The sequence below is a fragment of the Helobdella robusta genome, assembly GCF_000326865.2.
Source record: "Helobdella robusta unplaced genomic scaffold HELROscaffold_3, whole genome shotgun sequence".
NCBI lineage: Eukaryota > Metazoa > Annelida > Clitellata > Rhynchobdellida > Glossiphoniidae > Helobdella > Helobdella robusta.
The window spans coordinates 8,174,766-8,196,641 of NW_008704501.1; the positions used below are offsets into that span (position 1 = coordinate 8,174,766).

The 21,876-nt window shown below is 33.2% G+C and overlaps 7 protein-coding genes across 7 annotated transcripts in view; 3 read left to right on the forward strand and 4 right to left on the reverse strand.

The window, feature by feature from the left end:
* Positions 1-404: 404 nt before the first annotated feature.
* Positions 405-3,712, reverse strand: HELRODRAFT_106760 (hypothetical protein). Its single transcript, XM_009021760.1, has 10 exons — positions 3,577-3,712; positions 3,285-3,362; positions 2,862-3,080; positions 2,453-2,638; positions 2,221-2,334; positions 1,966-2,028; positions 1,738-1,863; positions 1,377-1,460; positions 1,110-1,228; positions 405-902 (listed from the first exon to the last, which is right to left on the reverse strand). The coding sequence occupies exons 1-10, from the start codon at positions 3,646-3,648 to the stop codon at positions 851-853; spliced, it is 1,113 nt and encodes a 370-aa protein (XP_009020008.1). The 5' UTR covers positions 3,649-3,712; the 3' UTR covers positions 405-850.
* Positions 3,713-4,628: 916 nt separating this feature from the next.
* Positions 4,629-5,644, reverse strand: HELRODRAFT_155848 (hypothetical protein; the record flags this gene model as incomplete). The annotated part of the gene is made up of 2 exons (XM_009021761.1): positions 4,629-5,195; positions 5,444-5,644. The coding sequence occupies 2 exons, from the start codon at positions 5,642-5,644 to the stop codon at positions 4,629-4,631; spliced, it is 768 nt and encodes a 255-aa protein (XP_009020009.1).
* Positions 5,645-6,415: 771 nt separating this feature from the next.
* On the forward strand, positions 6,416-8,624 carry HELRODRAFT_94681 (hypothetical protein; the record flags this gene model as incomplete). Its single annotated transcript, XM_009021762.1, has 6 exons — positions 6,416-6,610; positions 6,764-7,006; positions 7,170-7,276; positions 7,561-7,703; positions 7,784-7,898; positions 8,248-8,624. 6 exons carry the CDS (start codon positions 6,419-6,421, stop codon positions 8,336-8,338), a joined length of 891 nt encoding a protein of 296 aa, XP_009020010.1. The 3' UTR covers positions 8,339-8,624.
* A 202-nt stretch (positions 8,625-8,826) lies between these two features.
* Positions 8,827-10,243, reverse strand: HELRODRAFT_188771 (hypothetical protein). Its single transcript, XM_009021763.1, has 4 exons — positions 10,106-10,243; positions 9,729-9,952; positions 9,521-9,603; positions 8,827-9,413 (listed from the first exon to the last, which is right to left on the reverse strand). Exons 1-4 carry the CDS (start codon positions 10,138-10,140, stop codon positions 9,330-9,332), a joined length of 426 nt encoding a protein of 141 aa, XP_009020011.1. The 5' UTR covers positions 10,141-10,243; the 3' UTR covers positions 8,827-9,329.
* A 272-nt stretch (positions 10,244-10,515) lies between these two features.
* On the forward strand, positions 10,516-11,532 carry HELRODRAFT_185003 (hypothetical protein). The gene is made up of 3 exons (XM_009021764.1): positions 10,516-10,650; positions 10,849-10,976; positions 11,096-11,532. Exons 1-3 carry the CDS (start codon positions 10,592-10,594, stop codon positions 11,155-11,157), a joined length of 249 nt encoding a protein of 82 aa, XP_009020012.1. The 5' UTR covers positions 10,516-10,591; the 3' UTR covers positions 11,158-11,532.
* A 1,434-nt stretch (positions 11,533-12,966) lies between these two features.
* HELRODRAFT_188772 (hypothetical protein) lies at positions 12,967-17,523 on the forward strand (the record flags this gene model as incomplete). Its single annotated transcript, XM_009021765.1, has 10 exons — positions 12,967-13,021; positions 13,661-13,767; positions 14,015-14,080; positions 14,332-14,428; positions 14,828-14,884; positions 15,765-15,829; positions 16,068-16,315; positions 16,592-16,743; positions 16,862-16,989; positions 17,225-17,523. The coding sequence occupies 10 exons, from the start codon at positions 12,967-12,969 to the stop codon at positions 17,333-17,335; spliced, it is 1,086 nt and encodes a 361-aa protein (XP_009020013.1). The 3' UTR covers positions 17,336-17,523.
* Positions 17,524-17,850: 327 nt separating this feature from the next.
* HELRODRAFT_161895 (hypothetical protein) overlaps positions 17,851-21,876 on the reverse strand; it is a gene marked incomplete at both ends in the record, with an annotated part of 8,014 nt that continues 3,988 nt past the window's right edge. The window contains 9 exons of the mRNA XM_009021766.1: positions 17,851-17,958; positions 18,345-18,446; positions 18,687-18,789; positions 19,024-19,116; positions 20,566-20,774; positions 21,040-21,245; positions 21,481-21,541; positions 21,634-21,763; positions 21,865-21,876. The exon at positions 21,865-21,876 is cut by the window's right edge and continues 119 nt beyond it. Of these exons, the coding sequence (XP_009020014.1) occupies positions 17,851-17,958; positions 18,345-18,446; positions 18,687-18,789; positions 19,024-19,116; positions 20,566-20,774; positions 21,040-21,245; positions 21,481-21,541; positions 21,634-21,763; positions 21,865-21,876 (1,024 nt within the window). The remainder of the gene's footprint in view (positions 17,959-18,344; positions 18,447-18,686; positions 18,790-19,023; positions 19,117-20,565; positions 20,775-21,039; positions 21,246-21,480; positions 21,542-21,633; positions 21,764-21,864) is intronic.

The window sequence follows — 21,876 nt, forward strand, 5'->3', positions numbered from 1 at the left end:
GTCTGAGCCCCGTCAGCTAGGATAATCGCACGAATAAATATTCATCCATGCACTTCTCATTCTCACCTAATGGAATAACAAAGAAACGTCATCGTCTTATCTCCATCATCATCATCGTTACACATTCACACACGTACACACACACACATATAGTTACGTATACACATACATACATACACGCACACACATCCTTCTTGTATCATATTTCAATTCTTAAACCTTTTAACCATAGTTTCTTCTGCAAACTGATACAACGCTACGCAGATATACTAGGTGAAAATAGCTAATATTTCCAGGTAATGTTCGTACGTATGTTTTTTTTTTTTAGTTTTTTATGCATATATATGTGTGTGTTTGTGTGTGTGTGTTTGTTGCGCTAACGAAATACGCTAATTAACCAGGTTATATTACACTGAAGAGGTTTTCAACTCAACTCTTCTTATTGTATTTTAAAATAGGAATATAAACCAAGGTTTTTTTTTCTAAAATTTTAACATAGAAATCTGAATATAAAAAAAGTGTGTAATTGCTTAAAACAAACACCAATTAACTAACTTATCAGTAAACTTATCAATCAATCAATCAATCAATCAATCAATCAATCAACCAACCAATCAACCAACCAATCAACCAATCGATCAACTCAAAACACACACAGAAAATCTCTCTCAAAGAATAATATTTATAAAAATGACAATGTATTAAATAATGGTAATAATATTTAAATCAGGCATAGCATTAACATGACATAAATTGACGCATCAAAAAGATGAAAGTAATAACATTAACAACAACAATAACAATAATAACAATAGTATTAACAATGACAATAATAATAAATAATGTTTCTTTAAGAAAATTTTGCCTTGGAGAAATCCATCTCAGGATGTTTTTCCATAAACCTGAAAAATAATTATATTATTTTTCTTTTTATTGTTAATGTCATAATAATTGTTTATTATTATAATTATTATAAAAAAAATTATGATTGTTATATGGTAACATCGGCAACATTACTCAACATCATCATCAATATCATCTTCAACATTTTTCAACAACAGCAGCAGCCGGTCAACATCATCATAGCAATTCATCATCAATAGACATACTGCTTGAGTATTTCATTCTTCTTCTGGTCCTCGGAGGTTGGCAGACCTAGCTCCTTCTGCCTCTGATCGTACATCATCTTCTCAACTGTCCCTCGCGTGTCGTCGTCTAAGTCGGAGAGCTGGGGTTCAAACGCAAGCGAAAACGCACTAACATTTTTAACGTTTCATGGGTTTAACTTCAACATTAACATCAACAATATTAAAAATAATGATAACAACATCAATAATAATAACAATAATAATGGTAAAAAAAAAATAAAAAATTACTTTGGAATTTTCAGGGACAACTTTACGCGTGTTTATCTCAGGATCTGTTTTGATCAAGCGACTCCACCACTCCATTTTGTTGACCTGATTGGTCGGTTGATTGATTGACTGACTGATTGATTGATTGGTTGATTGACTGATTGGCAAGTTTTTAGATTAGAAAATATGCATTGATTAGTTTGTTATAAGTTTTCATGATTGGTAAGAGGCGTGATTTATAATCAACCAATTAACAAACCAGACAATGCCCTAAAAGACCAATCAGCCAACCAATCAACCAGCCAACCAATCAACCAGCCAACCAATCAACCAGCCAACCAATCTACCAACCAACCAATCAACCAGCCAACCAACCAATCACCTTTTCAATCTGTAGCACAATCGATTTGCGATCCTCGAGACACCAGGTCGACTCCTCAACCTTTATCTCATGATCAGTCTCACAGTCGATGATCGGAGGATGTCCCTTCAGACTCACTAACAGGTGCTAGAAGAGAGATCAGGGAAATAATAACGACAATAGTAACAGTAATAACGAGATAAGTATGTTGATAGATAGATGATCGAAAAAAAAAAGCAATCAACAAACCTTCTTTTTGAAGACTACGTTTACATGAGCAGCTTTGACTGTCATGTTTAGTGGGATCCTAACCTGGTAGCATTATAATATCAATCAACCAACTGGCAAATCAACCAGCCAACCAACCAACTTATCAACCATGCAGCAAGCCAACCAATCAACTAAGTATAAATAGATAGACAGACAGACAGAGAGACAGCCAGACTGACTGAAAGAAAAAACAATAGAAAAAAGAAGAAAAAGTAAAAAAATGACCCAACTGACTTCTATTTCAGAAAGAGTTTGTGTCCATTTGTACTTTTCAAGGTCAGCCCCATTGCCAGAATTTGGCTTCAACTTGCCTTTGTCCTTCTCATCCTCTTCCTCTTCCTCATCAGCCTTTTCAATTTTTAAAACAGTGTTCATAAAGGGTCAAAATTTTTCAAATTATAAAAATAACAAGATCAAAGCATGGACTTTTTTAAATACACAAAAATTACAGAAAAAAACTAATCACGTTTTCTTTCTTATCAGCTTTGGCTGTTGTGGAATCTTTGGTAGATGTTTCAACATTATTAATGTTATTATTAGTAGCAGAGGCCAAAGGTGTGGCGTTTGAAGAGGATGATGAAGAGGTAGCAGTAGAGGCAGTTGAACCAACATCATTGTCTTCACTTTTCATAGATTCTGCAACCTTTCTTTTCTTTTTAAATGAGAAAATTTGTGTGTGTGTGCATGCGTGTGTGTGTGTGTGTGAGAAAGAAAGAGAGCTGCACATTAAATCTAAAATTATTTCTTCAAATGAATCAGTGTAAAAACACAGAGCATCTATTCATGAAAATGATAAAAAAAACAAGTCAAACAAAATTAATAAAAGAAAAAAATAACAATGTTTTTGTTGCTAGTAAAAAAAGAATCCAATTAACTTTTTCTTCGTCAATTTCCTTCTGCAACTTTTCGGCTTCTTCATCGGTTATTTCAACAATTTTAGCACCTTCCTCTTGATCTCCTACTCCATTTTCTTTGGCCTTCTTCTTTGCTAACTTCTCTCTCCTAATCCTCTCGTCTTCCTCTCTCTGCTTCCTCTCCTTTTCTGCCCTTTCCAGAGCCGGTTTTTCAAACATGAGGAATTTTTCCAGTAAAAGCTAGACAGTTGGTTAATGACATAATACTAATAAAAATTACTTTACTATGTGGATTTTGTAATTAAGTCTACTTCACACTTACTGATAAAAGGCTAAATAATAATCTAATAATAAAGAGAAGCAATAAATTGAAAATTATGTCAAATAAAATAAAAATAATTACTAAACTTTAGTTACCAAAGTGAAGAAAACACTACTACTAACTTTCTGAGCTGCCCCTTTGCCCCCACCAATGTAGAAGTCTGTCTTTCGACTCAGAAAACTGAACATAACTTCTAGTAACTGTAAGTAAGTTAAACCAATTTTTCATCATTAATTCAAGATTTACAAACCAAAAATACATTAATAATTTGTTTTGTTTCACAGAAAAATTTGATATGATCTGAAAAACGATATTAAGAACTTGACAATAGAAAAAAATTTTTGTTTTGGAACCTTCGAGAAGGATAATGGCAGACGATAATAAAATAGTTACGAGAACGTCATTTAAAATCACCTCTTTTATTCCTCCTTCACATTGATTGGCCATACTCAACAGCAAACCGTCAAAGCGTTCAATGTCGCTCATTTTTTAATAAAATTAATGAAATATTATTGAAACAAATGAAAAAAACTGCGAACCTACTCTAGCAACCACAACCAGAGAACAAACAATAGAGCATAGAACCGAAATTACGAATCGAAATAATTATGTTTCTTAGCAACGTATCAACGCAATACGACTCAACTAAAAAATTACTTTTTAATCGCATTGAAAACTAAGAAGTTTTTAACATTTTTTTTATTAATTCTTCAATTCAAGCCTCATAAAACATTTCCCAACGTCGCTAGTCTCAAAAATTAGACACCTGATCAAATGTATCATCAAGAAAATACCAATTAATAAGAAACCAACGACAGCCAGGAAAATATAATAGCAAGTATAATACTCGAAAACGTTTTTAAAGCGAACTCTTCTTGGTCTTCTTTTCATGTTATCTCTGACCCCAGTCACGTAAGTTTGCCTAATTTCACGGAACTGGGGACGTGACTCGACGTCGACTGTGCTATTACACTTCCACGACACTGAATTCGGCATCTGCGTTGTAGGTCCCAAATAAGCAGACGAAAATTAGATTTTTTTTCAAAATTAACCGTAAATAATTGAAGAAACAAAACGAATTAGTCGGTTTTTTCTTATTCCATACAAGTTATCCTTTAAAAAATTCGTTTATTAGATTGATAAACAAAAAACTCTTAATGCACTTGATTCAAAATAGATTTTATTTTCTATACAACAAAACATATAACTCAAGAAATTAATAACAATAGTGACAAATTCATAAGTATTTTCCAGGTGATATGACAATCCATCCACCTGCTAACTGCAATCTATAACATTCCATTGTGTATGCAGGCTTGTATCCATTGGCAACCACGTTTACAATGTAGGTGAACATTTATGAATCAAGTTTGCTGTTGCCACGTTGGTACTTTTTCATGTATTTAACCTAATCACTATTTTATATTGCCATCTGGTGAATTTCAAGTTATTTGTTTAAAGCGGATTCATTTACTTCTTTTAAACAAAAGCAAACTTCTATCCCAACCTGTCTCTCCAAACTTTTTAATAAGATTCATAGAACAAGATTCAGTTAGGAATTCACAAATTTCATTCACAACATTCTCACGCCATTTTAGGCTGGGGAAATGTTTGAAAGGTTCACTTTTAGAACGTTTCATCCTCCTAACTGCAGATTTATAATTTTTCCAAGTCTGTGGCTCCAAGAGAATGCACTTTGAAATTTGACAAATGTACAGTAAAAAATTTTTTAATCCGTCATCACCATTATTTAAATGAATCCACATCGTAATTGAAAAAAGAAATGAAATGTCAAATTGGAGAGAATAATTTTCTTTCAAAAAACTTTCAAGTACAGTTGATCTGTCTTTTTCTGACATGATGTCTGCCATTTTAAACGAAAGTTTCTCGGAATTTTGATTGCATTCTTCACTTCTTTCAATTAAAACCGGATCAATGTCGATTCCTAATATTTTCATGGTGAACAAACTGTGACTGTTAGGCTTAGCGTTAGGATCTTCACTAAATTGATTAAACAAGTTTCTTGTTAGTTCCTGCATTAAAAAATCATCATTCTTATTTAAAACGTAAATAAAAAAATATAATTTGAAATATTTCTTAAAACTTCTATAATTTATAACATTTATAACACAAAAACATTTATTCAATTAAAATTTAATAATATTGAGATTCGATTCATTTGATTTGATGTTTGATTCGATTGCTCACAGGTTTAACAAAAATAAATTAAAAATCATTGAAATAAATAAATGAAATTTATAAATGAAATTTATTCAGTAACCCCAGAGTTGCATCCAACATCCAACAACAAAAACACTTTTCTACCGCTATCTTCATATTTGTACTCTTGCCTTGCTTCACAGTTTTCCCAGCAGACCTGTATTAGTAAATCTTTAGGTATGAACTTTAACCTTTCCGATGGCGGATTAAAAGAATAATAATTTATAAAATTTCCGTTCCGGGCAGCGCCTGGATCAAACATAATTTTTAAATATAAAATATTAACAGCAAATCACGTTAAATTAACATTAAAGAAAACACGAGTTACACGCCATTCCTCACAATAGCATATAATCTTTTGACTTAAATTTATTTTTAAATATGAAGTGGAAGCGTTTTGTTTTTTAATTGTCGCCACTCCCTATTGCACCCTATCACATATTTAAAGTATATGCCCGACACATCTGAATACACACTAATTAAAGCAAAAATTTGTATGTTGGAGCCATTTTTAAAATGATTATAAACAATTCAAAAGTATTTAATATTATTTAATGAATATACAACAATAGTTTACATTATTAGCGGAAAAAACGAAAAAAGGATGAATAAATTGATTAAGACCATGATTAGTAATTTTTAAAACCTGAATATTTCATGTTCCATGCTTAAATTTCAACTTTTTTGAACCCAGAAAAAAAATTAATTCATAAATATAATCATTTCTTTCAATTTGTAAGTATAAAACCTTTGTTATAGAAATCAACAGCAACAACATAACACTAACAACAACAGAAACAACAATAACACAACAACATCAATAACCAAACCAACAGGAATAACAATATTTATAGCTTGGTCTGTGAGCTTTGAATGGTTAAATATTGAGGTCTACAGGCTTTCATTTCATTAGTTTAAGTAATATTCACATATATCTATCAAGAATTAGTAATTTTAATAGTTATTATTAAACATTTGGTATATACTTCATCATTATATTTGAAGTTTATTGTATAAATATTTCAGACTATAAAACATGTTAAAAATTTTAACAATTATCTGGTGCTGGCTGAATGAGATCATAGAAAAAATACTGATGTTGAAGAAACGTAAGAGTATAAACGGCCAGTTGGTGTTCATAACGGGGGCTGGGGGCGGCATTGGAAGGCAGCTGGCCCTCAAGTTTGCTGCCGAGAATACGAAATTAGCCCTTATAGATATCGACAAGGTAAGGTCTGTAAATGTGTTCTATGTTTAACTTTAAAATTTAATGCTTATTTTGGCTGTTTTTTCCATTTTTATTGATAAATTCAAAGTGAAATGTTAATTTTCATTTAATTGTATTTCATTTAATAAATCTAACCGAACGTGTGCCTAAAAGAAAAGTTGTGACATGACGGCCAGGCTTGTTGAAAATTCATACAACGTCAAATGCATTCCATACGTGTGTGACGTTTCAAACAGAGATGACGTCAAAAAGGTTGCCGCAAAGGTCAATAGGGACTTAGGTGAGGTCAACATTCTCGTGAACAACGCGGGCATAGCAAATTACAAAACAATGTTAGAACTAACTGAAGAAGAAATTCGAAGACTGATTGATGTTAATCTGCTTGGCGCGTTTTGGGTTTGTATGAGTGTGTGCGTGTGTGTTTGCGTGTGTTTGTGTATGTTTGTTTGTCAGGGCGTGCCTTCTCAAACGAACAACATTGTACCGTCATAGACTACTATATTCGACAATACAATAAAATATTTTATGAACAATTTCTCGATATTTTCACAACAAACAGACAATCCAAGAATTCTTACCCGAAATGTTCCGGAGAAACGGAGGTCACATCGTGAACATCTCCTCGATTGGAGGCTGTCTGGGAGTGGCTCTCTGTTGCGACTACTCGTTAGTAGATATTCTATCGCTACACACACTTTACTATTGAATATTTTTCACCGTGAAATTTCATTACAAAGTCTATCGCATGGCGATACAAATAGTCAATTTTGACTATTTTGATACTGAACATCAAAAGTATTGCTGATACCAGAGCCAGCATTGAAAAAGGTATCGTCGGTTTCGATACAATATCTCGTCGATAGCGATAATTCGATATTAACAACCCTGATTTATGCATATCTGTTGTAAACTCACATATTTAATAAAAGAAATTTGTTAAATAACTCTAGAGCTTCTAAATTCGGCTTACGAGGACTATCAGAGTCATTGATAGAAGAGATGTTCCGATACAAGAGAACCGGTATTCGTGTATCGGTTGTATACTCATCATTCGTCGATACCGATTTGCTTAACAAAATACCGGAGGAATATAGTTTGGAGTACTTTGCTTCATTATTTTCATTATTATTTCGAAATTATTACTATTATATTATTATTTATTCGTTTATAGAGGTGTAAAACTCGTGTCACCTGAAAAGTTAGCAGACGACGTGCTAGATGGTGTTCTCAGGGATCAGAAACATATATTCGTCCCGAAACAATTATGGAAAATCAATGCACTGACAAAGTATCGTATCGAATTGCGTTGTATCGTATCGTATTATACAGTGTTGTGCAGTGTCATGAGATGTTGTCGACTGCGATTGTAATTTATTTTGTTGCATTTTAATGTACACATTAACTGTGTGTGTGTGTGTGTGTGTGCATGAGCGTGTGTGTGTGCGTGTGTAAATTAGAGTGATGTAATTATTTAAGATTTTATCATCATTTGCATCACCATTTCATCGCCGTTTAACGCAAAAAAGTCACACACACACACACACACGCACACACACACACACACGCATTTAACAAAATACGACAAATAATGCAATATGAAAATCAACATTTTGGAAATTTTAAATTATTTTCTAAAGCTTACTACCAACAAAAACAATGATGACTCTGCGATGTTTGTATCCTATTGGTACCAAGTATGATGAGGAAGATTTACAGAACGTACAGTAGACGGATGTGGGTATCATGATATCACTCTCTCTCTCTCCATCTTTTCTCTATTATCCACCTGTCTATCTATCTATACATCTTTACTTTTAAACAAGGTCCTATGATATTATCTTTTACCATGTGACTCAACTTACTAAAACTTATCGAATATACAGACACATATTTCATTTTATGTTTTTGTATTTCTTATCGGAAATATTATTATGCTTATGTGTGCGCGTGCGTGTGTTCTATCTCATGAATTATATAAAATAAGCCGAATAAATGAATGAATAAATATAAAATTATACCTGAAGATCGGGTGTAAAATTGTTACTTTTTCATTCCTCTAATGACAAAGTTTTCTGTTTATGTTTTTATTTGCAGTTACGATGACGTCGTTTTTTAGGGTAAAATTTAGAAACGCATTTATAACAGAAGCGTTAATTCTTTTTTAATTTAGAACGTGCAAACAGACAGACGGACAGACAGATGGACGCAGACGAACAAACAAAAAATTAATTGATTTATTTATTTTATAGGCACACGAACTTTTAGTTATCATAATGTTATAGCAATATAATATACATAATACAGTTCGTCTTTATATAGTGAGCCAAAGAAATGCATTGTGTAAAAATGTCAGTGTTAAAACCAATGTTAGCTTTTATTATATATGAATAAATTGGTTAAATAAATGGATGAATGATTCAATGAATGTGTGATTGAATAATTGACCGACCTACTGACTGACTGAATGAATGAAAAACAAACGTTGAATAGAATAATTTAATGAAAAAACGAATTAAAATAAATTAATTAATTGAAAAGAAAAAAATAGGCAAAATAATTTCTGATAAACCTGAATGACTTAATAATACTAATAAGATGTTGATTAAAAAAACTGCTGAAAAAATTTAGTGAAGGCCACGTTCAAACAGGTGTACAAGCAATAATTCTGTCTAATCCTCACTAGACACAAACACGAATCACTCACTACAACCTCTAATCGCTACCACAACATTGAAGATTTGCCGCCAGGTGGCTGACGACGTGACGTCATAATTGGTGGGGTCACTGGGGCGCCAGTGGCCTTCTGGAAAAGAATTCAAAATAAAACTTTGGCTCAAGTTACAATAAAAAACGAATTAAAATTGAATTTTTTTAATTTACTATTAGAAGAATTACAAAATCATTTTAAACCGGCTTCACATTCGTCTTGTCGCCGCTTACCCCGTTCTCAGCAGCAGACTGACAATAATTCTCACCAGTGATTGGATTAAAACCTGTCTCAAATTAATTATTTTCGAATAAATAAATTAAATTTCAAAAAAATTTTAAAACAAAAATTCGTCAGTTACATGTAAGATGTGTAATAAAATAGGTTCTAAACAGATGCAAACTAAACGACCCTGCTTCTTGAAGTTTTTCTCGTGAACTGACTTTTCACTGACGATCTCATTCTGAACGTTCGGGGAGAAGTTATTGTTGACGTCGACGTTTCTTTTGTCCAAATTTTCCTGATTGTCCGAGTCAAAAATGGTGGACGCTGTATGGTTGTTTCTCGGTTTGATAACTTCTGTAGGGTACGGACCAAATATCATGCTACTTGCACCACCTGGCGGCTGGGGATTTCTGCGGTTTTGTGATTTTTTTACTTTTATTAATAATTTAATGTATCTTATTTAATAGTCGAGTTACTTGAAAGTTCAAAATTTAAACTAATTTAATTAATGAAAATATTTGGTCTGCTGATACTGGGTGAAATGAGAAAATAATGTACCCTACCTCTTTGGCTTGTCCATATGCTCAATTGAGTTCATTTTATCGAGTTTTACAATCGAATTTGATAAAATAAAGGTTTAAAGAACAAATTGTTGATTTGAAAAATTGAAATTCTGAGCCGTAATTAAAGCAGGAATGCCGTTGAAAGCTGGGTTGCTAGTGGCGCGAAAGACAAAGTTATGCTGGATTGTTCGTTTCTATAGAGATGATTAAATTAAATATATTTCATAATTAAATTTAAATAATTAAACAACATTTATGAGTGACTTTCATTACGAGATCACAATAAAAATTGTTAGAAATAAATGAATTTACAATTCTTTGTTTAGTTTATACATGATTTTTACGACCATTAAAGCACCTCTGTGTTTATCGAGTTTCTTTGTCCTAATCCTGGGTATTTATTTAATCTGCACGTTGACAGCGCGCCACAAATTTGATTCCGATCTGTTTCATTTTTTGCTCAAATTCACTGCAAGTTCAGGAAAAATGTCTCAAAAGGATATTTATTATTCCGATAAGTACACTGACGAGTTTTATGAATACAGGTTTGTGACTTAATCTTGTTTTTAAGCGTTTTAAATCGTGATTCGCTGTTCATTGTTTTTTTATTTTTGTTTTATTATCGCATCTGGGATCAATTCCCCGGATTTTGTTATTTACTCGCTACGGCAAATTTTTAGCTTAAAATTAATTTTCTGCCATTTTCTATAAAACAATTTTTTAAATTTATGTTTTTAAAATAGGCATGTGATGTTGCCCAAGGAAATTGCAAAATTGGTTCCAAAGAACCACCTGATGTCAGAAGATGAATGGAGAGGCATTGGGGTCCAGCAGAGCCAGGGATGGCAGCACTACATGATGCACGGGCCTGGTAAGTTTTTGAGACATCTTCCAAATTTTAATTTTTAAATTTGTTGGTAAATATTTAAATATTTTAAGACTGGCTAATATTGTAATTGACTAAAATAATATAATAATTCATCCCAACAGAGCCACACATCCTTCTGTTTCGTCGCCCCCTCTCATTTGCTCAGCCACAGTTGCACAAATAAAGATGAAGACATCTCGACCCTGTTCTATTTATTATTTCATATTATTACCATATTATAATTGGAAGAATTAATGATTCTGCCAAACGACTGTTCTGTACATATATTTTTTTGTCGTTTGCACTTGTAATGGCTCTATTTGTTTGACACCAATGCTAATTAATTTTTCAAGTTATTTTCAATAAAGATCTATTAAAAGTGGATTAAGCAAATGTTAATTATCTTGGAAATATCATTTTTGGTCATCACTGACAATTACATGAACCTAACACTATTGCATTGAAAATTCGTGTTCACAATGGACATTTTTGTAGATGGAATTTAACGATTTGTGATTTATGTATTTAATGAAATCAGAATAGAAAAAATTACAAAAAAGTATATTTATGACAAAATTTCAATTATGATGGAACTTTTAATTGATAATTAGGTTGAGAGAGAATGCCTTCCTTTGAGAAGCCTTCTCCAAAGAACAATTAGTCCTCTCCTTGTCGATAGCCTTTTTTCTAATCCATGCTTCTTTAGACGTTTGTGAACGTTAGGGCGATAATGAGTTCTGGCCGATGCCCTAATTTGTTGAAGATTAACTGCACATGCGCTGGATTTAAGTAGCTCGCAGTTTGTCAGTGCAGTTGTTTGGGTTGTTGGAAATTTTGTCAGTGGTTCAATCCTTATCAGGCTGCTAAGATTGACCCGTGACAGGCTGTAAAGTGTAACAAATACAATTTGAGATTAAAATTAACTGCTGTCAAATAACGAAAGTAACAAGCAACGGTAGTAAATAGGCAAGGTAGGGAGCAAAGCAAGTAATGAGTAATCAGTAATGGGTAATCACGATTAAATAGACGATGCCAATTTTTTTTAAACTTACAATTGGCTGGTCGGAAGAAAGTTCTTCATGACACTCAAAGCAAAACTCGTCAGATTTACTCTGAACATAATTTTTGTATTTTAGGAACGCCTGTAAAAGTATTTTAAATATTACAACTTTAAATTTCCTCAATTATCGCTTAATTACCATAGATGAAGGAGTGGCTATTTGACTTGCTTGGATTGTTGGCTTATTGGCTTACGAAATTGCGGGTGTTTTAACGAGCTTGCTATATTAATTATTTACTTGATAATGTAGTAATTTTATTGGTTTTTATTAAATAGAATTATGTTTTATTAAATTATTTTTTTTGATATAAATATAAAAATTGCTTTTTGTCCGGTGAAATACAGTGGCTCACTGAAGCCATGGGTTGGCCTACTAGGATTGAACTATAATCAGTAATTTTTTTTTATTCTAGTCAAATTTAAATGCCCCCGTTAAAGTTTACCGCTGTTTAGGTGTAGAAGCATATAATTAGAAGTTAATATTATTAAGCGGTATGTTAGCCACTGTGTTTTCGAAACAAAAAGGAATGATTTATTTAAATTGGAAAAAATAATCTTTAATTACATAATTCGATTTAATTACATTATTTCAAACATATTAAATTAAATAAATATTCAATATTAGCTGTTTGTTGAAACCCAGACAATTTTTTAATTAAGCCAATAAGCCAAATAGCCCGATCCTTTTTCTATTGTTGTCATCTTATCTCGAAAAAGTTAAAAGTTAATCTCATTCAGCTTTATATTTTGTTTTATTCTAAAAAACGAAAATATATAAACTCAAAAATGTTGTACTTGGAAGATTATTTAGAAAGTTTGTAGAGTTTGAATCTTTTTTTTTCAATCATTTTTTCAATAAAATTTCCCATTAGTAAACTTCTTACCTGATGCTGTTGTTGATAATTCCTAAAATTAGTGATTGAAAACCTGCCGATGGAGATGAGAGACAAATTCACGGAAATGCGAGAGATGGATCTGCAAGTTTCCAGTTAGTAATTAGGAATAATCATTAAAAACAGACATACATACATACAATATTGTACATATTATAATTATTTATACAATATTATACAATACATACATACCTACCTAATTTACTTACTTTCTAAATCAAACTTAACATAGATTAAAGTTTTTTTTAAATAAACTCACACAAAACAATTAAACTACTACTAACCTAACACTACAGACCACACTACACACTCCACTACTACAGACATACGCATCATATACAACACATACCTACATAACATACATTTGATAGAGGTACATACATACACACATACATTCATAAAAAAACACAAACATACATACTATACAAATTACATACAATAAATTTGCATGAATAAATGTGTGAATAAATAATTGTGAAATGTTTTAAAATAAATTAATTTCTCATATATATGACTATACATATATACATTTTCTGGTTCTGTTCATGTTGAATATGGTGCTGTTAAGCCCATTCCAGCTGACAATATTGATGGTTTTTATGAGAAACTTTCTTTTTTTTTTTAATTAACACTATATAAATTTCTATATGATAAGAATAAATAAATAAATAAATATATATATATATATATGTATATATATATATATATATATATATTAGTTTTTATAATCTTAGACACCACTGATAGTTTGGATGAGAAAGTTAATCAGTTTTTCAAGAGGTGCAGTTCAAACATCATGAAACAGGAGTGGAAGGATGAGCAGATGGCAAAGATAAAACAAGTATGGAGAACCTTTTTTTTTTAAAAAAAAATTATAGCAAAATTATTTCTGTTTTTATAGTTCTTTAAAAAATTTTGTGTTTTTGTCATCTATTATATATATATATATATATATATATATATATATATATATATATATCAATGATTATTCATTTTATATAATTATTGCATACAAACACTACACATACTTGTTTATATACTAATAAACAGATAGACATACATACATGCATGCATACACTTAAACTCAGGAGTATGCAAAAGTCTTAGAAGATGCAGACGAGAAAGTTCAACTTGCCAATCAAATCTACGAACTGGTTTGTCTACAGTTGTTGCTCGCGTGTGTGTGTTCTGTTTGTCTGTGTGCGTACGTGTGTGTGTGTGTCTCTGTCTGTCTGTGCATGTGTGTGTGGAAAAGAGAGAAAAAGAGAGGAAATAAAAGTTTAAAAAATGTATAAGGTTTCAAACATTGTCTGTAAATGATTACAGGGTATTATTATAGTACTGTAATAATAATAATTCTCGATAGACAAGCATTAGTTATAATTATAATAACTATAATGTCAAGGTCGAACGTCATTTGAGAAAGCTTGATCAGGAGTTGTCGAAATTCAAAATGGAGCTGGAGGCCGATAATGCTGGTATCACAGAGATATTGGAACGGAGTTAGTGCTATGCCACTTGTTTCAACTCTCCCTCTCTTTTTTCTTTCTCTCTCTCTCTCTCTCTCTCTCTCTCTCTTTCTCTCTCTTTCTCTCTCTTTCTCTCTGAAATACTTACTTTCTCAATTTATTTTCCCATCCTTCTTTTTTATTTCAATCAATGAAGTTTCCTTCTCGCTCTTTCATTTGTTTTTTCTCTTTTTTCCTGTTCTTGCTTTTATTCTCTCTCTCTCTCTCTCTCTCTCTCTCTCTCTCTCTCTCTCTCTCTCTCTCTTTCTTTCTCGCTAACTCATGCTTTTCCACTTTGTCCATTCCTCTCAAATATTTTACTGTTAGTTAATTTGCTTAATTTGCGTAATGATGGTGTGAGACACTTTTTTCTCTAATTATCCCTGATGCCAGGAACGATCGAGTCAGAACGTTCGACGCCCCAATTCATCGGCTACCATAAACCTGAAAGTAAGAAAATTAAAAAAATTTTTTTATCTATTGTTGTTGTTGTTGTTGTTGTTGTTGTTTGTATTGTTTTGTAGTTTTGTATGCCTTTGTTTGTGATGTTGTTGTGAAGTTATTACAAACGAACGCAGAAACATAAACAAAGACACAACTATATACAAAGCAACAAGCAAACTGCAAAATTTTCAAAAGCAAAGATATTATTATCAATATAATTATAATAATTTATTCAAAAGCAAAGATATTATAATCAATGTGATTATAATAATTTATTCAGAGCGGAAATACCCTTCAGCATATGAACAATCAACGACAACAACGACAACAGCTGCAACAACAACAGCAAACAAACACCAGGCTAGCTCATCAACAACAACATCACACCACCACCACCACCATCATCATCATAACTACAGCAACAACAACAACAACAACCACAATAGCAACACTAACATCAACAACAACATGAAATCAAACCTGGAGAGATTGGGGTCGTCATCATCTTTGGCCGCCGAGCTAAACAAAGATACGACTACAAACTATACTAACAACAACAACAACACTAATTCGACATTCCTGTTACATAGTTTCAATAAAGCGCAACAACAACATCAGCAACAACAACATGCATATCTTGACATTCATCACACCAACAACAACAACAACAACAATATGACGTCACATCTGTATGAACAGCAGCAGCAACAACAACAACAACAGCAGCCAAAAGTTCCTACTCTAAGCTGTAATTTAGGTTTTTTTTATTGTTGTGGTTGTTGTTGTTGTTTTTACTATAATAATAATCATTATTAAACACAATGCTCTTTATAATCATACTAATAATAATAATGATAATAATAAACATCATTATCATCATTATTAGTCGGCAGTGGAAGCAATGCAGCCATCGCTGTGGCAGCTTCTCGAGCTATCGGAGCCACAGTTGAGGTATGTATGTTTGTATGTTTGTTTGTTTGTTTGTATGTTTGTGTTTGGTTGTATGTTTGTTTGTTTGTTTGTTTGCATGTTTGTGTTTGGTTGTGGTTGTGTGTTTGTATTTTTTATGTATGTACTTGTCTGTATGCATGTATGTTGGTTTGTTCGCTAATAATAATAATAATATTGTTAATATTTTTAAATAATTACGATTAATTATAATTATCATCATTATCCTCATTATCGTTAGATGCAGCAAGGCAGACGGACGGCTAGCTTAAAAGCCAGCTACGAAGCTGTCAGGAAAATCCCGAAGCTGCTGACACCCACGCAGAATAATAATAACAATAATAATAATATAAACAATAATAATAATAATAATAATATAAATAATAATAATAACGGTGGCGGCGGTGGTAGTAGTAGTGGCGCCATGCTGCACATTGCTGATGGAAATGTGTTAGTTGGGAGTAGTAAGTCGACGGCTAAGAATAAGAAGTATGTGTTGTTGATGTTGTTGTTGTTGTTGATGTTGTTGATGTGGCTGTTGATGTTGTTGTTGTTGTTGTTGATGTTGATGCTGATGCTGTTGTTGATGTTGTTGTTGTTGTTGTTTATGTTGATGGTGTTGTTGTTGTTGTTGATGTTGTTGTTGCTACATCACTTTGAATTAATGAGTTGATGGATCATTTAGAGTGACATCGGTCCATATCAGGCCACAACATCAAAAACACAGACAACAACATTATCTGCAACATCAACATGAAATTTTAGGCACGGCGGCCACAGCAGCAGCAACAACAACAGCAGCAGCGGTGGTAGTAGTGGCACTGGTAATTTGACACACCGTTCAGCTTTATATCAACAACAGCTACAACAACAACAACAGCAACATAATGTGATTTCTTCCATCGATACGGCTAATGGTCTGTGTTGTGTTTATATGTTTATGATCGTCATAACCGTCACCACCATCATCATCATCATAATCATCTTCACATTCATCATCATTATCATCACCATCCTCATCTTTATCATAACCAGGTGGTGGTGGTGGGGATGTTGTCAGCGAGGAAACGAGCACTGGCTGGCATGCAGATCCAAACGAGCCTAGATACTGTCTCTGCAACGATGTCTCGTACGGAGACATGGTCGGATGCGACAACGAAGACGTTAGTGTTGATGCTGCTGCGGTTGCGGTTGCAGCTGCTGTTGCAGTTGCAGCTGCTGCTGCTGATGATGATTATTATCATAATGTTGCTGATGGCTTTGTTGATGCTGATGTTGATGACAGTTCATTATGACTAAGCTAATCGCGACCGACTTTTCATCATCATCATCGCCATCATCACTACTTCCACCTCATCTTCATCATCACCACCACAATCATCGTCATCATCACGACAGTGCCCTTTAGAATGGTTCCATTACGGATGCGTCGGGCTCCAGCAAGCCCCCAGGGGCAAGTGGTATTGTCCCCAATGCCTATTGGCTATGAAAAGAAGGGGGCGAAAGTAGTACTATATATATATATATATATATATATATATATATATATATATATATAATATGAATATATAAACATTCTTCATTGAAGTTTACTTTTGATTATATTTTTTAAATGGTTTAATTTTGGGGAAGAACGAGGAATCGAAGAAATGACGTTTTTGTTATTTTATTTAGTAGTGATGACAAGATGAAATTAATTCAATTGATTCATTCGTTTATTCATCTAATGTACGTTTGTGTGCATCTATGTATATGTGTGTGTGTGTGTGTGCGTGTGTGTGTGTGCGTGTGTGTGTGTGTGTGCGCGCGTAATAAGATACATGCTCGTTAAAATACAAACATACAATTAAGACGATTTAGAAAACATTTTTTTAAAGTAAAATGTTGAATAATAACACAGTGAAGATATGGTACACGTATATTGATATCAATAAAGATGATATGTGCGTGTGTGTGTGTGTGTTTGTAGTAGTGTCGGCGGGTCGGATAAAAAATATCCGGCGTAAAAATTTTCAACCTTGGGTTTATCGAAATTGAATTTTGTTCAAAATTCTGGGTTCTTTTCTATTCGGCCATGAGCTTCGGTCGAATAGCGGATCAACTATTCGGTAGAAATCACTATTCGGTGCGTCCTTGTTTGCGTTATGTTGTGCATGTGGTCTAGAGGTGAGTTGTTCATTTTGGGTATAATATCGGTCCGTGTGAATTAGTTTGTATGTACGTCTGTATGTGCATATTTGTGTGAATGTACGTGTTGGTATGTGTGTGTGTGTGTTCACATGATTGTACACAAGCAGCAATCCTGATAATGATTTTCCTGCGTGTACAACTTCAAATCATCGCCATACAGCCAGAGTTTGCCGTCAACATCATTCCAAACGTATGTGCACTCTACGATCGGGATGCTTCGGAGTCTGGATCGCTGTGTGTTTGTAAGTATGTACGTACGTATGTATGTACGTATGTATGTATGTGTGTGTATGTATATGTGTGCGTGTGTGCGTGAGGGTGTACAAACCTGCCCCAGTACCCTTTTATGTCTGGCCAACTTGACCTGATCGTGCATGACGTCACGCGTGAGGTCATATATTTGCTGGCCACACCTCATTATGGGTTTCAACTGTTGATGTTGTTGATTTTGATGATGTTGTTGATTTTGATGATGTTGTTGATTTTGATGATGTTGTTGTTGATTTTGATGATGCTGTTGATTTTGACGATGTTGTTGTTGATGTGATTAAATGCTTCATCATGAAGATAAGAGCGTTTAAATAGTTAAAAATAAAAAACCGATAAAGAAATTTAGTACCGATACCGACAAAACACAATAGCAAATAGGTACAACACCGATAAATTACACCTTCTCGCCCATCTCTGTTATGAGGTCATTTCCTGCCGAACTAATGACCAGCTCTGCCGGAAGTTCGTAATTTTCAATCACCCTATCCGTTGTCTGATTTGAGCTGGGGTAATTATTTTCTGGTACTTATTATTATTAGTATTATTATTAGTAGTAGTATTTAGTAGTAGTAGTAGTAGTATTTAGTAGTAATAGTAGTAGCAAGTAATAGTAGTAGTTGTAGTAGTAGTCGTAGTAGCGGTAAGTAGTTAGTAGTAGTAGTAGTAGTAAGTAGTAGTAGTAGTAGTAGTATATTTTTGATTTATCATTCAACCAACCATCCGACCACTTAACTAACTATTGTACAGTAACTTTGAGATAACATTTCAGGTACCTAGTGCCCAAGCAGGTTCTACAAACTGTCTTGCCGTTTCCACAACAAATCGAACACCTGTGTATTTGTTTGTTTGTCTGCCTGTCTGTCTGTCTGTCTGGTTGTATATATATATATATATATATATATTGGGTTTAGACTATCATAAATACAATTATTTATTATGATCACTGAGTAAATAATTATAAAAGTCTTTGAAAGACTTTATAAATAATTATATATATATGTTTATGTATATATATGTGTGTGAGTGTGTGTTTGTGCGTGTGTGTGCGTGTGTGATGATGACGAAATAAAATAAAATTCTAAATAGTTTCAGTCTAGTAATAAAGAAAGTTGGGATAAAAACCCGGAAAAAGATATTTATTGATGCATAAATGGGAGACAGGATGAATGGAAGAAGGAATGAATGGGTGAATGGGCGAATGAATGAAAGAACGAACGAATAAACGATTGAATGAATGAAAGTCAAATGGAAAGAGAAAAAGGAAGAGTAAGGTATAAATATAGGTAGGAATTAAAAAACAAAAACTAAATAAGTACGATTGGAATGAACGAATGAATTAATAAATGAATGAATAAATAGATGAATGAATGAATGAATGAATGAATGAATGAATGAATGAATAAATGAATGAATGGACGGACGGACGGACGGATGGATGGATGGATGGATGGATGGATGGAAATATGGATAGAGAGATGGATGGATGAATGAATGAAGCAGGGTCATGACAATCAAGCTATTTGATCGCTTTTGTCAATCGTAAACATTTACATTCTTACATGCGTATGTATGTATGTTTGTATGTATGTATGTATGTATGTATGTATGTATGTATGTATGTATGTATGTATGTATGTATGTATGTATGTATGTATGTATGTATGTATGTATGTATGTATGTATGTATGTATGTATGTATGTATGTATGTATGTATGTATGTATGTATGTATGTATGTATGTATGTATGTGTAGCAGTAGTAGTAGCAGCAGTAGTAGTAGTAGTAGTAGCAGTAATGGTAGTAATAGTTACTTTTAAAAGTTTCTGCTCTGAGCATTTGAATAGAAAAAGCAATGCATAAAGAATGTCCTACTTTAAGATACTTAAGGGTCTAAACATCGCTTTTTGTGCTTATTTATTTGGACGTATGTTTGTGTTTGTCTGTCTGTTTGTTTGTTTGTCCGTCTGTTTGTTTGTGTGTGTGTGTGAATATTTTGTGTGTGTGTGAATATTTTGTGTGTGTGCATGAGTGTGTTTTTGTGTGTGTGACGTACATGTGTGCGCGTTAAAAAAAATGCAAAATTTTAGATAAATTTTCATAAACTTCACAAAATTCATTGATACATGTCTAAGAGACCCAAACAGAAAACACAAATTTACATTAGGACGGAATTAATTTACATCAAAACACACAATTACATACACTCTCACACACACACACACACCAAGCAGACACACACAAACAGACACACAAACAGACACACACAAACAGACACGCACCTTCTCCTTCCAGTCCCATGGCAGTGCCAACACGACTCACTCCCAATCCGTGCCGCTGTGTGTCGCTCCGAGAAATCCGACCTGACACTGCCAACCGTCGTCGTGCCCACACACCGACCAGATCCGAAGCAGTTCACGCACATTTTGGCGCCATCACCAGCACAGCTTCTGCAGCGGTACCAGCCAGACGAGGTGCATCTAAAACAATGCTGCGTGCGTGTGTGGTGTGTTGTGTGCGTGTGTGTGTGTGCGCGTGTGTTGTGTGTGTGTGCGTGTGTGTGAGCGTGTGTGTGTGTGCGTGTGTGGTGTGTATGTGAGTGCAAACGTATGTGTAATAAATAAACCTGTGAAGTAAAATTACATTAACGCTAGACAGACCCATTCATATATGCATCGTCATCATGATACAATCATCATCATCATCAGCATCATCATCATCGCCAGCATCATCATCATCATCATCACCAAACTCACAGTAATAGTAGTAGTTCTAGGAACGACAATATATTTAGATTCGTCCTTGAAAATTTCCGAAGGTGAACATTCCAGCTGCCAGGGTGAGGGTGGCGGGTCGGATGTTTTGGAGGTTTGTGATTGGCTGGACGAAAGATGCAGCTGCAGCTGCTGCTGCTGATGATGATGATGAGGGTGATGAAATGCAACTAAATTGTGCGGTTGTCCTGAATGAACAAATAATTAATAATAATATTAATAATAATTATAGTAATAATAAAAATAATAATAATAATTATGGTAATAACAATAACAATAATAATAATTATAGTAATAATAACAATAATGATTATAGTAACAACAATAATAATAATAATTTTAGTAATAATAACAATAATATTAATATTAATAATTATAGTAATAATAATAATTTGTTATTATTATTATGATCGTCATCATAACCAGTGTATGGTTCGTGGCACCAGGTGACCCGTCTCGTTTCGCAAAACGTCTCCAGGGTGTACTGGGTTAAAATAATTATAGTAATAATTAATTATAATTACAATTAATTAATTATAATTAATTAATTATCAAAATTAATATAATTATAGTAACGTGGTATGCATGATATGGTAGCAATGATATGATATCCATGTTCTTGGCGAATGATCTGCCGTATCTGCAACAGAGTCCAGATAGGTTACTCTCTATTCTGCTCCTCACTATCTCCTCATTTACACTGAAGCTGGTGATGATGATGATGACGATGACGACGATGATAAAAATGGTGATGACCATGATTATGATTATGACGATGATGATAACAATGATGATAGCATTGCCTACCTTTCAGGTAAA

Excerpts from the sequence above, each read along its gene's own strand:
- HELRODRAFT_185003 (XM_009021764.1), top strand. The coding sequence starts at position 10,592 with ATGTCTCAAAAGGATATTTATTATTCCGATAAGTACACTGACGAGTTT. Across the intron at positions 10,651-10,848 it reads GACGAGTTTTATGAATACAG|GCATGTGATGTTGCCCAAGG; the intron begins GTTTGTGACTTA and ends TTTTTAAAATAG. Across the intron at positions 10,977-11,095 it reads CTACATGATGCACGGGCCTG|AGCCACACATCCTTCTGTTT; the intron begins GTAAGTTTTTGA and ends TCATCCCAACAG.
- HELRODRAFT_188771 (XM_009021763.1), bottom strand. The coding sequence starts at position 10,140 with ATGAACTCAATTGAGCATATGGACAAGCCAAAGAG. Across the intron at positions 9,953-10,105 it reads CATATGGACAAGCCAAAGAG|AAATCCCCAGCCGCCAGGTG; the intron begins GTAGGGTACATT and ends ACAAAACCGCAG. Across the intron at positions 9,604-9,728 it reads GAAAAACTTCAAGAAGCAGG|GTTTTAATCCAATCACTGGT; the intron begins GTCGTTTAGTTT and ends AATTTGAGACAG.
- HELRODRAFT_106760 (XM_009021760.1), bottom strand. The coding sequence starts at position 3,648 with ATGAGCGACATTGAACGCTTTGACGGTTTGCTGTTGAGTATGGCCAAT. Across the intron at positions 2,639-2,861 it reads AGGAAATTGACGAAGAAAAA|AAAAGAAAGGTTGCAGAATC; the intron begins GTTAATTGGATT and ends TCATTTAAAAAG. Across the intron at positions 1,864-1,965 it reads ACGTAGTCTTCAAAAAGAAG|CACCTGTTAGTGAGTCTGAA; the intron begins GTTTGTTGATTG and ends TCTCTCTTCTAG.